At 35.0% G+C, this 13,242-nt stretch overlaps 1 protein-coding gene across 1 annotated transcript in view; it reads left to right on the top strand.

Annotated features, from left to right (window-relative positions):
* LOC149784055 (uncharacterized) overlaps positions 1 to 13,242 on the top strand; it is a 124,872-nt gene that overhangs the window by 80,206 nt on the left and 31,424 nt on the right. Inside the window, exons 10-11 of the mRNA XM_089932941.1 lie at positions 1,238 to 1,454; positions 11,639 to 12,156. Of these exons, the coding sequence (XP_089789067.1) occupies positions 1,238 to 1,454; positions 11,639 to 12,156 (735 nt within the window). The remainder of the gene's footprint in view (positions 1 to 1,237; positions 1,455 to 11,638; positions 12,157 to 13,242) is intronic.

Genomic DNA, 13,242 nt, shown 5'->3' on the forward strand with positions numbered 1-13,242 from the left:
AGATAAATAAATTCAAACAAATATCTTATGACTGATATCAATGAAAATTATATATAAAATTAAGACACAGTACTTTGTACCCTGCGCTTCGAGATTAGCACTCTTTAGGTGTCTCTCAAAGAGTTACAGGTACAGGTTCCTTAGACAACGTTTACTAGGGCTACTACCTTCCCCCGGACCCATGACCTTTCTCCTTGAGGGAAATTTTGGACTGTCTAATTTTGCGTTGTAAGACATTTATAAATCACGAGATTTTGCCTGGGAAATCCATCCAAGATGGATAACTTCTTCAGTCGTATATCTGGTTCATTCAACCACCATTATTAACAAACGCCCCTGCCGTACTGGAAAATGTTACATATTTTCCTCCGCATCGATTAACATACCAAACTCAGAAAGGTTTTCACGTATGACAAATATTTCAAGAAGTATGAACGCTGTTTCTGCTACATTTCAACCCATCGTATGTCGATAAACAAAACCTACACCTTACCATTTCGTCCAGTTTCGCGTGACATAGTTATCAAAAGTAACGTCATTATCAATCTAAGATGTCCCATCAAGATGTATTCAGGTGCTAGAATACTTAAACATGCCACAGATGTAGCCCACATACATCAACTTAAAATTACTATATGTTAAAATGACATCTGAGAGATTAATTCTGTTATGTGTTACGATGACATCTTCAAAATGTACACTGTTACCCGACCTATTGGCATTATTAGACATTTTTTTTCTTCAAAAACTTATTATTGTCGAAGAAAATATAAATAATTTAACTCTATATCTGTGTAGATGTATGTACACTTTTAATTGATAAATAATAGGTAATTTTATCATAAATATTATTTTGGTTTACTTTATTTTCAAAATGTAATAATTTCACTTGAGCTTAGAAGTTACGTATTGCTGAGAAAAAAACAGAAGGGCATAGACATGGTTTATACTGATGAATTTGTAATCTGATCTTGTTTTAGGCGTATTATTCGAAGTTTATAGCACGTTTCTTTATTTATGCATAATAAAGATTAATTATCGCTTGATAGCCTCGTAAAACACATCGAAGAATTAAGATACCATTGATGACGGGTAAGTTAGACAAGTTGTATATTTAAAATCATCTTTGAAAAAGGGATCTCAAAACCATATCAGATTCAAATCAAATTTAATGATTTGAAACAGTTGTGGACATAGTGAGATGGTCTTAAATAATTGCACTGTTACATTCTTGCAGGTTTACTGTTGTATTCACGGCACAAAGTGGAGGCTTCCGAACGCTTTTGAGCCAAAGTTATTTCTGGTCGACTCAAGTCTATCGGGGTCAAACAGATCAGAAGGTAGTTGAGTTTAAGTTTGACTTCGAGGTCCCAAAACACTGTTCTGAGAGAAATACAAGTGTGGTATGCACAGCGACTGATTTACCGCTGAGGATTGAAAATGAATTTACCAAGGTAGATAGCATCATAAGAGCAATTTACTGTATGTTCTTACATTCATTATATCCAAATATTCAATGCATAAAATATTCTTAGATGAGGTTTGCTAGGTCATCACGATCTTACACGAGCTGTTTTATCTCTTACGTGGTACAAGGGAAGAACAAGACAACTGTCACCATCAGTTATGTTATTAGAACAAACATATTTTAGAGCTAACGGAATGGATAATTGAGTGAGAACAAGACGCAAAAAGCAAAAGTCAAAGTAAACGTTGCACAAGCTCTCTGAGGTTTCGACTTGTTGATTACAAATATGTTTTGCACTGACATTATTTAGGATGATTTCATTTTGCCACAATTTTTTATATGAATGATATAGCTAAAAACAACTATTTATCTAAAGGTGTAATGGTGTTTTCTTCTGCGGTTAACAAGGCATAAGCTGTCATTTGCTAAAATATACAATAATTTTTCCCCACATAAATTATACAACGATAACTCACACACCATTAAACTTTTATAATTGCTATTCAAAACTAATTTATTTTTTGACTCATATAATGGTGTACCCATTTTGTTTCTTAATTCCAATGTCTGTTATTAAGAATAATTACGTTTTCTCATTGAATAAATTCCACAAGCCTCTATAGCAAGTAATTTTCCTGACTGAAATATCTTGTTCACTTTGAAAAACTTTAAATTAAACATTGCAAATTAAGAAAGGGTTATTTGGTTTATTCAGATAGGTTTTAGTTTGAATCTATGCTTGTGACATTTCTATATACGTGTCACCTCTGGTCAATTTAAATCATGGGAAAGGTCAACACTAGTTAACATCCACGGCTGATATCTACTATGGATGTAGCTTTATACAGTGAATTTTCATCGATGACGTGTGTGTGTGTGATTTTGGATTTTTAACGTAGCTTTAACATTTTTTCAGTCATATCGCTACAATGTCTGCAGTGTGACAGTTTTTAGTGATGCCTAGCACTGGGGCGTCATGTCGCAGACATGTAGCATGATGTCCCTCCCACATTAGCATGATGTCACACGGTTACATTATCCTGACACTAGGCCGATCAGTCCTAACACTAACCTCTTAATGCTGAGCACCAAGCGGGGCTGCTGTTTGTACCATTTTTGTAAGTCTTTGGTATGACTCGGCTGGGATCAAACCCACGACCTCCTGTATCCGAGGCGGACGCTCTAACCACTAGGTCATCGATGGCAATTTACCAGATCGAAACAATTACGCCTCATTTCAATGCATGTTGGCTTTGTCACAGAGAGAGAGAAAGAGAGAGAGAGAAAGAGAGAGAGAGAGAGAGTACATCAGGATTCAAATAATTAATTTCATGTAAACTCATATAATGAAAGTAAGATTCACATAATGTCACGTAATGAAGGTAACATTCAAATAATTTCATGTAATGAAAGTAAGATTGAAATAATCTAATGTAACGAAAGTAAGATTCAAATAGTTTCATGTAATGAAAATGACTCAGTTGTACTCAATCGAAACAACATAATCAATAGAAACAAACATATGTATCATGAGTCATTTGTAGAGCCGTATGACTCATAAAATCTTTTAAAAACTTGCAAACGTGTCCACTGACAAACCACACTGTTCTCTTGAATTCTTGGGTTACCCCACACTTGTATTGGCCACACACACGCTTCATGGATCCACCATGCGCACATGTTTGCAAATCAGCGATTCCGTCTTTGTACGGCATTGACCGACAGCCTGATATACCCACACACACACATGCACAGAAGGCTACAATAAAACCAAACTGGTCATACTAACGGGTACGGAATTTAAATCTATAGATACATGCTACAAAATTAAACTCTTAATAGCAGCTTGTAACAACTCAAAAGTTCACAACGTTTTAAATCCACGTAGAGGATCATCATTTCACGCTACGACATTAAGAACTGAATATGCTTCACATATATAAAAAAATGTAACACCAACCCTTATGGCTGTAGAAGTAAATGGTGAACGTACACTCCTTGACAAGATTAAAAAGACCAGTGTGTCAGTTAGAAAACAAATTGAATTAAATCTACAGGAGAATGAGTATTAGTAAGAGCAAAATACCCATGCATACCGTGCTTTTAGTGTCTCTCACCACAAGCGATCGACGACAAGATACATGCTAGTCCAGTTGCTAAGCTAATTAAAAAACAACAATTATCCACCCTAGGTAACGTTGAACGTATGTACGACGAACAATGGTCAAATCGTTCTAAGGCGAAACCGTTCCACAAAGTTTAAGTGCAGTGATGTTTATTCATTCGATCCATTGTGAGTATATCGAACTAATTCAAGTGATGTGACGAACACTAAGGCAATGACTGATACATTATAAGTTTTTTGGAGTTGATGTAAGTCGGAATTTTAGCTGTCGTAGCCTTCATATCTAGGTCATCGTTGGACAGTTTAGTTGTCAGAGAGAGAGAGAGAGAGAGAGAGAGAGAGAGAGAGAGAATTAATTTGCTAGCATCACCTTGGACACTAATTATATAGACCCAACAATAATTTCTACTGGTGCACTTACGGTTGTTGTTGTGGTTGCGACTCCAATCACATCAAGAGCAACAGTTGTTGCTAGGGGAAGTCAACCAATTTTATTCACGACCGACCATGCGGGTTTGTATTGCAGGATAAGTGCGGTACTCATGGTGAGTTCAATCTGTCAAATGTTGCTCCGCTTCGATTTCACGCCGGTAGCGTATAGGGTCAACTATAGTTCTATTCATAAAAGCACAATTCGCGATATTGAATTGCTGGAAAGGTAGACCTTGCCCGGACTCATCAGGTCCAAGTACAATAGGCGCATACACTTCTAGCCAATTATCATTTTTATGAGTACATCTATCATACAATTATAGAAAATACAAATCTCAGGGATATTTAAATCTCCTGCGATTGCGCGTTCTGCTTGCCTTGCTCCATTTTCATTTGGAACACACCGGTTATGCCTGTACCTTTAGCATCTAACGATCTTCTTTGCCAGTCTTTACCCGAACAGTGCCATCTTATTAAATAACAGTAGAGATCTTTCTGCCTCACTTGAGTCAATATTTTTGTAAAATATTTGTTCTTGAATGTAACCGGGGTGGATACAGTGGTGAATACCACATCACCGTTATAGAAACAATCCTTGATTGTTTAGAGCCTTGTTTGTGTATACAACGTTTGGGCGTTTGCCTGTGCAATGATTACAAGGTGCCCTCGAGTTAGTAGTGGTACTTTAGGGTAGTTCCAGCTAACAGTGTCTACTTTACCTTAAACGAAATTATATTACAGTTCATACGAAGATTTGCTAACGCCAGCCTGAAGCAGATACTAATCAACAAGTCGAGCAAAATTATCATCAAACCTATCAGCCGCTATCAGCTGATCCAATACCCCGTTTGTAGATTCCGCAACCTCATTATCGCACTGAATCCTTTACTAATATAATAACGATGAAGCTATCTTAAACACAAACACCGTAGACGCTTAATTACCCTTCAGGATAAATGTTGAGTACTTCAACCTTGACTTCATCTCCGGCAATTAATGATGCTGACAATGCAACTGTGTAAAATTCGCTATAATTTTTTTTTTGTGATTCGTCATATTGGTGATGCAAATTGGTTATCATTTATCATCATCACCAATTTGACCACATGAACTTGTACTTCGAGTTATGATAAATATGTATGATATAGACACGCGCACCTTTAAGATGTGACTTTTAGGTTTAACAAAGCCATCATTCTGTTGAACCTAAAATAAGTCGACCATTTGCTAAGGTTGATGTTTTAATGTTTTCCTCTTCTTTTGTTTTGATTAATATTCCCATAATTAATATCCATGAAGTTACTACATGAGGTGGCTCTGGACATATATGACTTGTTCAAGTACGTATTGTTTTATTGTCTCTTCAGTCGCCTCAGTACTCATCATCGATTTACAAACTTCTTCCGTCGTATACATGATTGATATCTTCAACAAGTTCATGCATCAACGTGCGATATTTGGCTCTGTTCATTATGTTAATGGTGAGCAACCTCTGACACATAGATGTGGCCTTATTTTGACATTTGCCGCGTTGTTGCAAGAACTGATCACACGAATGTTTACAATGGATCAGCAAGGTCATTGTGGTTTCACAGTCCACCAAGACTGCTTCCATTCTTATCTTCATCTTGTACGGGTGCATGTTTACATTTTGTATATTTCTTCTTCAAAGTTCGGTATATCTTGTTGTTTTATTTGTTCATAATCTAAGTGTGCGTTTATGCAGATGTACGTTTCAGTTGTTGTTCCGTCCAGCTCTCTGGTTCTTCCTGTGTGAAAAAATTGGAGTTGTTTTGGTTGATATTATTTACGATTTTCTTTGCTCCAAACATGACGTACTTGGTGTGTTTTCACTTCACGTTTAAATTTATTCCACTCTTCACCTGTTGCCTTACCCTTATTAAACCTCTTACGGTATAATCACTTAATACAAATGCCCGCTGATACCTCTTTGAAAAACGAACCGTATACTATACCTTGACATATTTTTCCCAATCATTTAGAAACTTACAATACTATTTTCGTTTTCTTGACGGCCAAGGATGGAGTTGGTGCCTCGGCAGCCTCCTCTTCTGTGACCTTTGGAACTAAAAAGCGCAACGGTAACTGTTTAATAGTCTTTGCGGTTTTGATATCCTTGGTGCATTGAGCTATCTTACGAACCGGACCAGGTTCTTCTTCTTTTCCATTTAGCGCGCTACTTAATTTGCCCTGGCTTTTGTTGCCTTTTTAATATCTTCAAAACGTTTGGCAATATCCTGTGTTGGTTTAATCAGCGGTGCAAACGTTTGTTCAAAGCCTGCTGTGATGTCTTCTCGTGCAGTTTGTCACGACTGTAACACATCTTTGACCATTTTGTGGCATCACAAATCATTTCTTGGTGTTTATGGCGGTCGCGTAAGACACATTTATATCCAAACCCGCACGATATTTATCCCTGCAAGTTTCAGTCAAATTAATAGTGAGAAAACTATTCAGATCTTTTGTGATCTGCGTAAACATGTCACGAAATTCATCGCATTGAATACATTTTAGGGCGCAGTTCCACAGACTCCTCGATTGGTCTACCAAATATTCGCTTTTTTACTTGTCAACAATCTTTTTATTGACGTTGCTAAACCATTGATGTTCCTTCGAATATTAGCTGGTATCAGATTAATTTATCAAACATGCTTGTGCTATGTCTGCGTGCACATCAGCGGTCTAATGTGTATAAGAAGCGAGTATGTGTCGGTGTTGAGAATCTTTACCCGGTCCTTGTGACGGCGACACGTGCTCCATCAAAGATCTTTCGAGACTCAAAGGCTTGGACAGCTTCGAAGCTTATCTTGTATATAACTGGATCCATGATAGGAATGATATGGTTAGATATGCATCTCAATTTGGGCACATCATTCGAGTGTCCATCCCCATTCTGCATTGGTGTATTTCTCCAACGGTTCGATAATCTTATCAATGCCTTTGCCAATTTCGTCATTGATGGCACTGATGTCTTTGCGATTCATGACTGTGCGTGCATCGCTGTGAATTCACGGTGTAGTAGGTGTTCATCGGGAACTTTTAATAATATTTACTGTTTGATGATATAGTTTTCATTGTCATCATTTCCTTCATGTAGATAAAAACTAATTTAAACGTTCGAATTAAAATGACGACAATCGTCATTTTCTAAGTTTCAATTTCATCTGGTCAGTCGCGCTATTCTATTTTAGTTCATCAGACAGTGCATTGAGAAATATTATAATCTTATGGTGATTACATGATACTAACCCACAAGTGAAATAATCATATTTACCGTACATGCAGTCATGACTTTAATTTCTATCTTGCGCTTTGACATGTTAATTGCTGATGTACATAAATCACCATTTATAGCATACAAATCAGAAAATAACGGCACAGAAAGCAATATTTTTTGCCCGTATTAAACTGAAAAATATTAACATCTGTGCATAAATGATAATCGAGTGGTGCAGTATGGGTAAACGGTTTATGAATTAGTTATAAGTTCCGATGCAACAGAACTGTATTATTTATGTTTGGCACTAATCGGAATATAACCTATAAAAATATCGGCGTATGTTTTGTAGCATTTAAATGAAACGAACACAAATTTTAGTGTACGTGATCTTTCTGGAACCAACCGAATCTTATTTGTTGTCATTGTCATCCTATGCAAAGCTAAGAGGCAGAACTCAACATTCATTGTTTCTGTCAAACTTTCATGCTGCGTTCTATTTAATACAAGTAATATTCTCCGCTGGTTATAAATTCTCCAGGAAAAAAGTTAAAAGAATATTTGTTATTTTCGTAGGGACTAGAATGTTATGCAGTAAGAGCAAATGGTCAAAATGAGTGTTGTGGTAGCTAGAAAATAAGGCAGAAGTTGGATTTATTTATTAAGTTATATTTTCCTTATTGGTAGAGCAAATGAATAATAAATGTCAAGTTTTGTTGTATTGGTTCCAATACGTTTTGCTTCGATTTCAATTCTTATGTTTCGTGTCTTTTTTAAATATTAACATTTAAAATAATTTACAATGTCACCATTTGTGGCTAAAGTCTCCATGAAAGTCATTTCTTTGTAACTACAATGGTTTCATAAAGTTGTAAATGGTACTTTCAACCTTGCAATAATTGGATCGGATGAAAGTGTACCATTCGTATTCACAAAGGTGAAATATAAAGGGTTTCAAAAACCATGGTCAGTATCTGGAAATACAAAACTGCATAGTTAATAACAGTTTCATACATAATTTGCAATCAAAAAGATCATCATAAACACATTTGTATGTTAATGCTGATTGCTCTTTTTAGAATTCGTTTTTTATATTTGCTTCACTATAATGTTTTTATTTAGTTTCTTTACCTTCACAAAATAATTATCCCTAAATGCGTCCAATTATCAAAACCGGGTGTTCACTATTAATTTTCCCCTGAGGCTGAAGTCACTATACAATATACTTTCTGTTAAAACTTTAATGTCTTTTTCTGTATTATGCAATTAACATACTTCACTGGCTATCCAAAATAATCAGCCAATAAAATCATATGATCTTGAGAGGGACCACAATAAGATACAATAACAGTTAATTGGCTCTGTTGGTGTAGGTATACCTTTAAATGGTTTTACCGCGGAAGAACGACACACCACTTGGATGTGTTGCAACTCATTTTTAAGACAATATATTGCCTTACTTTGACATAGATCGTTATCAACTCAGTACCCCGGCTGGTTTAAAAAAAGCTCGAGTTATATAGATAGTGGAGATGGGAATGGCTCCCAATTTTGTCCACAAATGCACTACCAATGCCCTGTGGATACCATGAATATATTTGTTCCAGATGGATTTCACGAATACACGAGAATTATCATTGACTCCATTAGAACGTGTTGAAAGTACACATAAAAATTGTATACATCAACGCTTCAATGCTGCGCCAGAATTAGAAGTCTTGACATATTACGTAGTTCTTTTTTTTCTAGGCACGAGTAAGGATGTGTCATATTTTATTTTGTTTTGTTGGGCTTGGGTTGGATCACTGACCAAACCTGTTAGTTTGTATTTGAAATTAAAGTCTTGATTAAATTATGAATAACTGAATAAGTACTGTCAGATGTATTGAAAAGTTCATTAAATCGATTTTATTATATATCAAAAGAGAGAACATACATATGACTCAGAAAAAGGCGTGACTTACATTATTTATATGTGTACATGACTAAAAAAAGGCGGGGCTTACATTATTTATATGTGTACATGACTAAAAAAAAGGCGGGACTTATATTATTCATGTATGTATATGAGTGAAAAAGGAGGGGCATATACTATTCAAATATATATAGGACTCGAAGATGAGGCGAGGCTTATATTATTTGTTATTATCTTTTGCATGATCCAGTTTCATGTTGGACGGCTAACTATAAAAGGGAGCGTATTTGCAAGCAAAACATATCTGTATTTGATGAGAAAATGGTTTCTCTATATCAACAATCATTGATGTAAATGCAATAATGTTAATAACAATTGGTTTAAAGGATAGTCAACATTTTGGCACAGTAGAACATGTTTATTGTGTCAAGGAGGTCTTATTATCCACTTATTTTATTCCTCGTTGTATCAGTAACTCAACGAGTTTATTCTTACTCCTTTCTTTGTTTATTTCACGTCTATAATCTACCAATGAATAAAATATACGTATATCGTCTACATCCAAATTGACATTAACCCCTGTTCTACCATAACTGGACTGCCTCCTGACTTAGTGATCCTGCTCTCACCTGTGATTATGCCCACGTTAGAGTGAAAATTTATTCGGGTTTCGGGCGTCTTGACATATCTTCCCCCGTATGTAGGTATCACATGTTGGTTTCTTTTTGTTTGTTTTTCAAGTTTATACGTAAACGCTTTACTATAGGACTCATTATGATATATACCACCTCAGTAATCATACAATATCAGTACAATCACCAAAAGGATACATAAATGGCCGGCAAATAAACCCACATAATAATCAATCAGTAACCTGTAAGTATTTATATGTAAACTTTTGTTCATTAAATCAATCAAGCACAAACCAGATACACATTCTCAGTCGCTGCTATTTGCAATCCAGATGTTTGCAGTGTACTATAGTTCAATATTGCATGTATTGTAGACAACGTTCACAAAAGGTCAGTTACATTTTACGGATCCAAAGTCAGTCGAACTAAGATATTTGAATGGCATAGTTACACTCATCAGCGTTTGAAAACATTTAGTTAAGACTATCGTGGAACATGAATAGCAGAAAGAATACAAATGCAATATGAAAGAAGTATTAAACAGGTTGTTGTTCAATCAATGACATAACAGAGAAACTGTATATTCATATGAACTCAGAAGAACTCTCATTTAATATCATGTGTGAATTAGTTAAATCCACTGTTTTTGCAATTATTCCCTGTGGGCCACTCCACAGGTATAACGATTTTGTAGACAGGCTTGGCTTACTGGCTGGTAAATGTATCCAAAGTTTGTCGTGTACTTTCAATTTAGTTAATGTGGGATTCTTTTTAGCTACTTCTTTATTACGTTTGAATCGAGTGAATCTTTCTACGAATTTTGTTAGGGCAGCTGTCATGCAATGATATAAATGGTATATCGTATTGGTCAGTGAGGTATTAAATCGTTCAACGAGGCCATCTGATTCAGTTTGATAAACTGAGGTAAATACTTTTTTCGTATTTACTTATGCACGTATGTCATTAATTTGTCATCCAGCCCTGAACTCAACTTTCACGTCATATTCTTGACGGGACAGGAACAATTTGATTAGTCTCTGTTTTATTAGACTGTTATCACGGTGACATACATAAGTAAACAATAAGATAGCAATGATATTAGTGACACTGCCTGATCATCTATGATAATTAACTTCGTAATTAGCATGGGGCTTGGGCGTTGTGACGATTGCATGCTGACATTTTATTTGACAATTAGATCTGACATATCATTTCGAATATCTGTAATTCTTTTTTGAAGTTTATCTCTAGTTGAGCAATAATTCCTACTGTGTTATGTATGCATTAGTTTATTAATCGCAATGCTTACATTTGAAGTAGGTTTATTCATGGTGTTGGCTACATTTTGAACTATATATATATATATATATATATATATATATATATATATATATATATATATATATATATATATATATATATATACATACATACACACACACATACACACACACACATATATATATATATTTATTTCCCAATGTACTATCAACATTTCAATTTAAATATCGTCTTTTAGAATAACAATAATAATCATACTAATAATAATGTTATTCCTCTTCTTCTTCTTCTTCTTCTTATTATTATTATTATTTGAATCAATTTTTTATTTATAAGTAATGTATATCATGGAAATTAGAAATTATATGAAATTTTGTACAGTCTTTAGTTAATACGGTAGCTCATTTTACTTTTTCTGTCTATAATTTTTAATCGTTTTATCATTATTTATTTGTTTTAATTGTTGATTCACGCCAATTTTCTCTCTCTATTTTAAAGTTATCGCATATGATTTGAACCATCCTTTACTCACTATGTCTTTTTACAGTCACCTGTAAATATTACGTGGGGTGGATGGACAGACAGCATGTCTGGTATAAAGAGTTACCACTTGGAAATTTTCAAACTCTCAGTAACTCTGTACGGTAACCTTACAGAAACCACACCCCTGAAACCGGTCCATTCTGCAGACATCAACCATACCCACGAAACGACTTACAATTACATCCACAAACCACTTGAAAGCGGAATGTACTCTGTTCTACTGCAAGTAACCGATAAGGCAAATAACTCTAAGATTGCTAGACGCTTAGTTCTCTATGATTCGGATTCAAATATTATCTTCAAGGAGGAGGAGGACAAGACACTGTTTGTTTCCTCAGCCGTACCCGAGAGCGGATACATGTGGCAAACGGCAAAAAATGGAACAAAAACAGAGTTCACAGTACAGTGGACGAACCATTTTTTCAATAAATTAATCGTAGACGGAAAACTGTTGAACAAAGTTAGCGCCTATCCAATCCAGTTCCAAGAAATCCAAAGGGACGGCATCCTAAAAAGCGAGAAGTAAGTTTATTTGTACTTCTTGTTTGTTTGTTTGTTCTTTTTTTGTGGCGAATATTAGTTTATATTAATATGAAGCAACAAACCTAATGGTGCATATAAGAGTCTTTTTCCTGCCAGTCTTAACATTGAGCATTATGAGATTTACTATGTGCGTGGTTAGAACATAGTTTAAAACAAAGCAATGTCGCTTTTATCTATAAGTGATGCCTTGCTCTTAAAGTAAAGGTTTCGTGCTTGTCAATAGATAGATTTGGACCGTGCGTGTGTGTGCGCTTGTCCCGTCCATGTGCTTAGCCATGTAAATGCTGTAGTTTAGAAAATGGAACTGCACGCACTTGTAACTTTAGACTGCCGAAATTATCAAATTGCAAATGCATTGAAATTTCCTTGATACCATTGCATGCACACGGGAGAGGGGGTGTATTTAGTTAAAGAACATTTAGTGAAATCTATAGGGAGTTACTGTTCTTTTGAGAACCTCTATGATAATTTCTCATGTATATTAGTAAGAAAATTATACCCTTTCTCGGCACATAAGATTTCTAGAATGAATACATGATTGAATACTGATAGAATCACAGAGGAGAAAAAATAAGTATTCAAAGATTCGTTTACATGGAGGGAGAGACAATTAGAGACATGGAGTTAAGGAAGTCTTGTCAAAAGAAACACATTTTGAAAATATGTAGGTATTTAATAACATAATTTACTCGTACGGAAATAAAACAACCATGAGCAAGAGCATTCAAGGGCTGAAGAAGACAGCAGTGGCAACAACAACAACAACTACAACAACAGTAATAATTTCAAAAAATATTATTATTATTATTATTATTATTATTATTATTATTATTATTTATCAAACTTAAATATGAACGTTTCTATGCAAACGTTGTAATTTTTAAAAAAATTCTACAACAAAAAGTAGGTGATGATGACGATAAAGAAGTAGAAAAGGAAGAAGGATTTATGAATTATATAAAAGTTTAAAACAATGCTATTATATGTTGGGCTGGATGCCTAGTGCAATAACTGGTGCGTACCATAATACACCATTGTTCACACAAACATGCTGTAAGAATCCGT

Source organism: Sinohyriopsis cumingii, chromosome 14, assembly GCF_028554795.1.
Source record: "Sinohyriopsis cumingii isolate HCF-2022 chromosome 14, ASM2855479v2, whole genome shotgun sequence".
Taxonomy (NCBI): Eukaryota; Metazoa; Mollusca; class Bivalvia; order Unionida; family Unionidae; genus Sinohyriopsis; species Sinohyriopsis cumingii.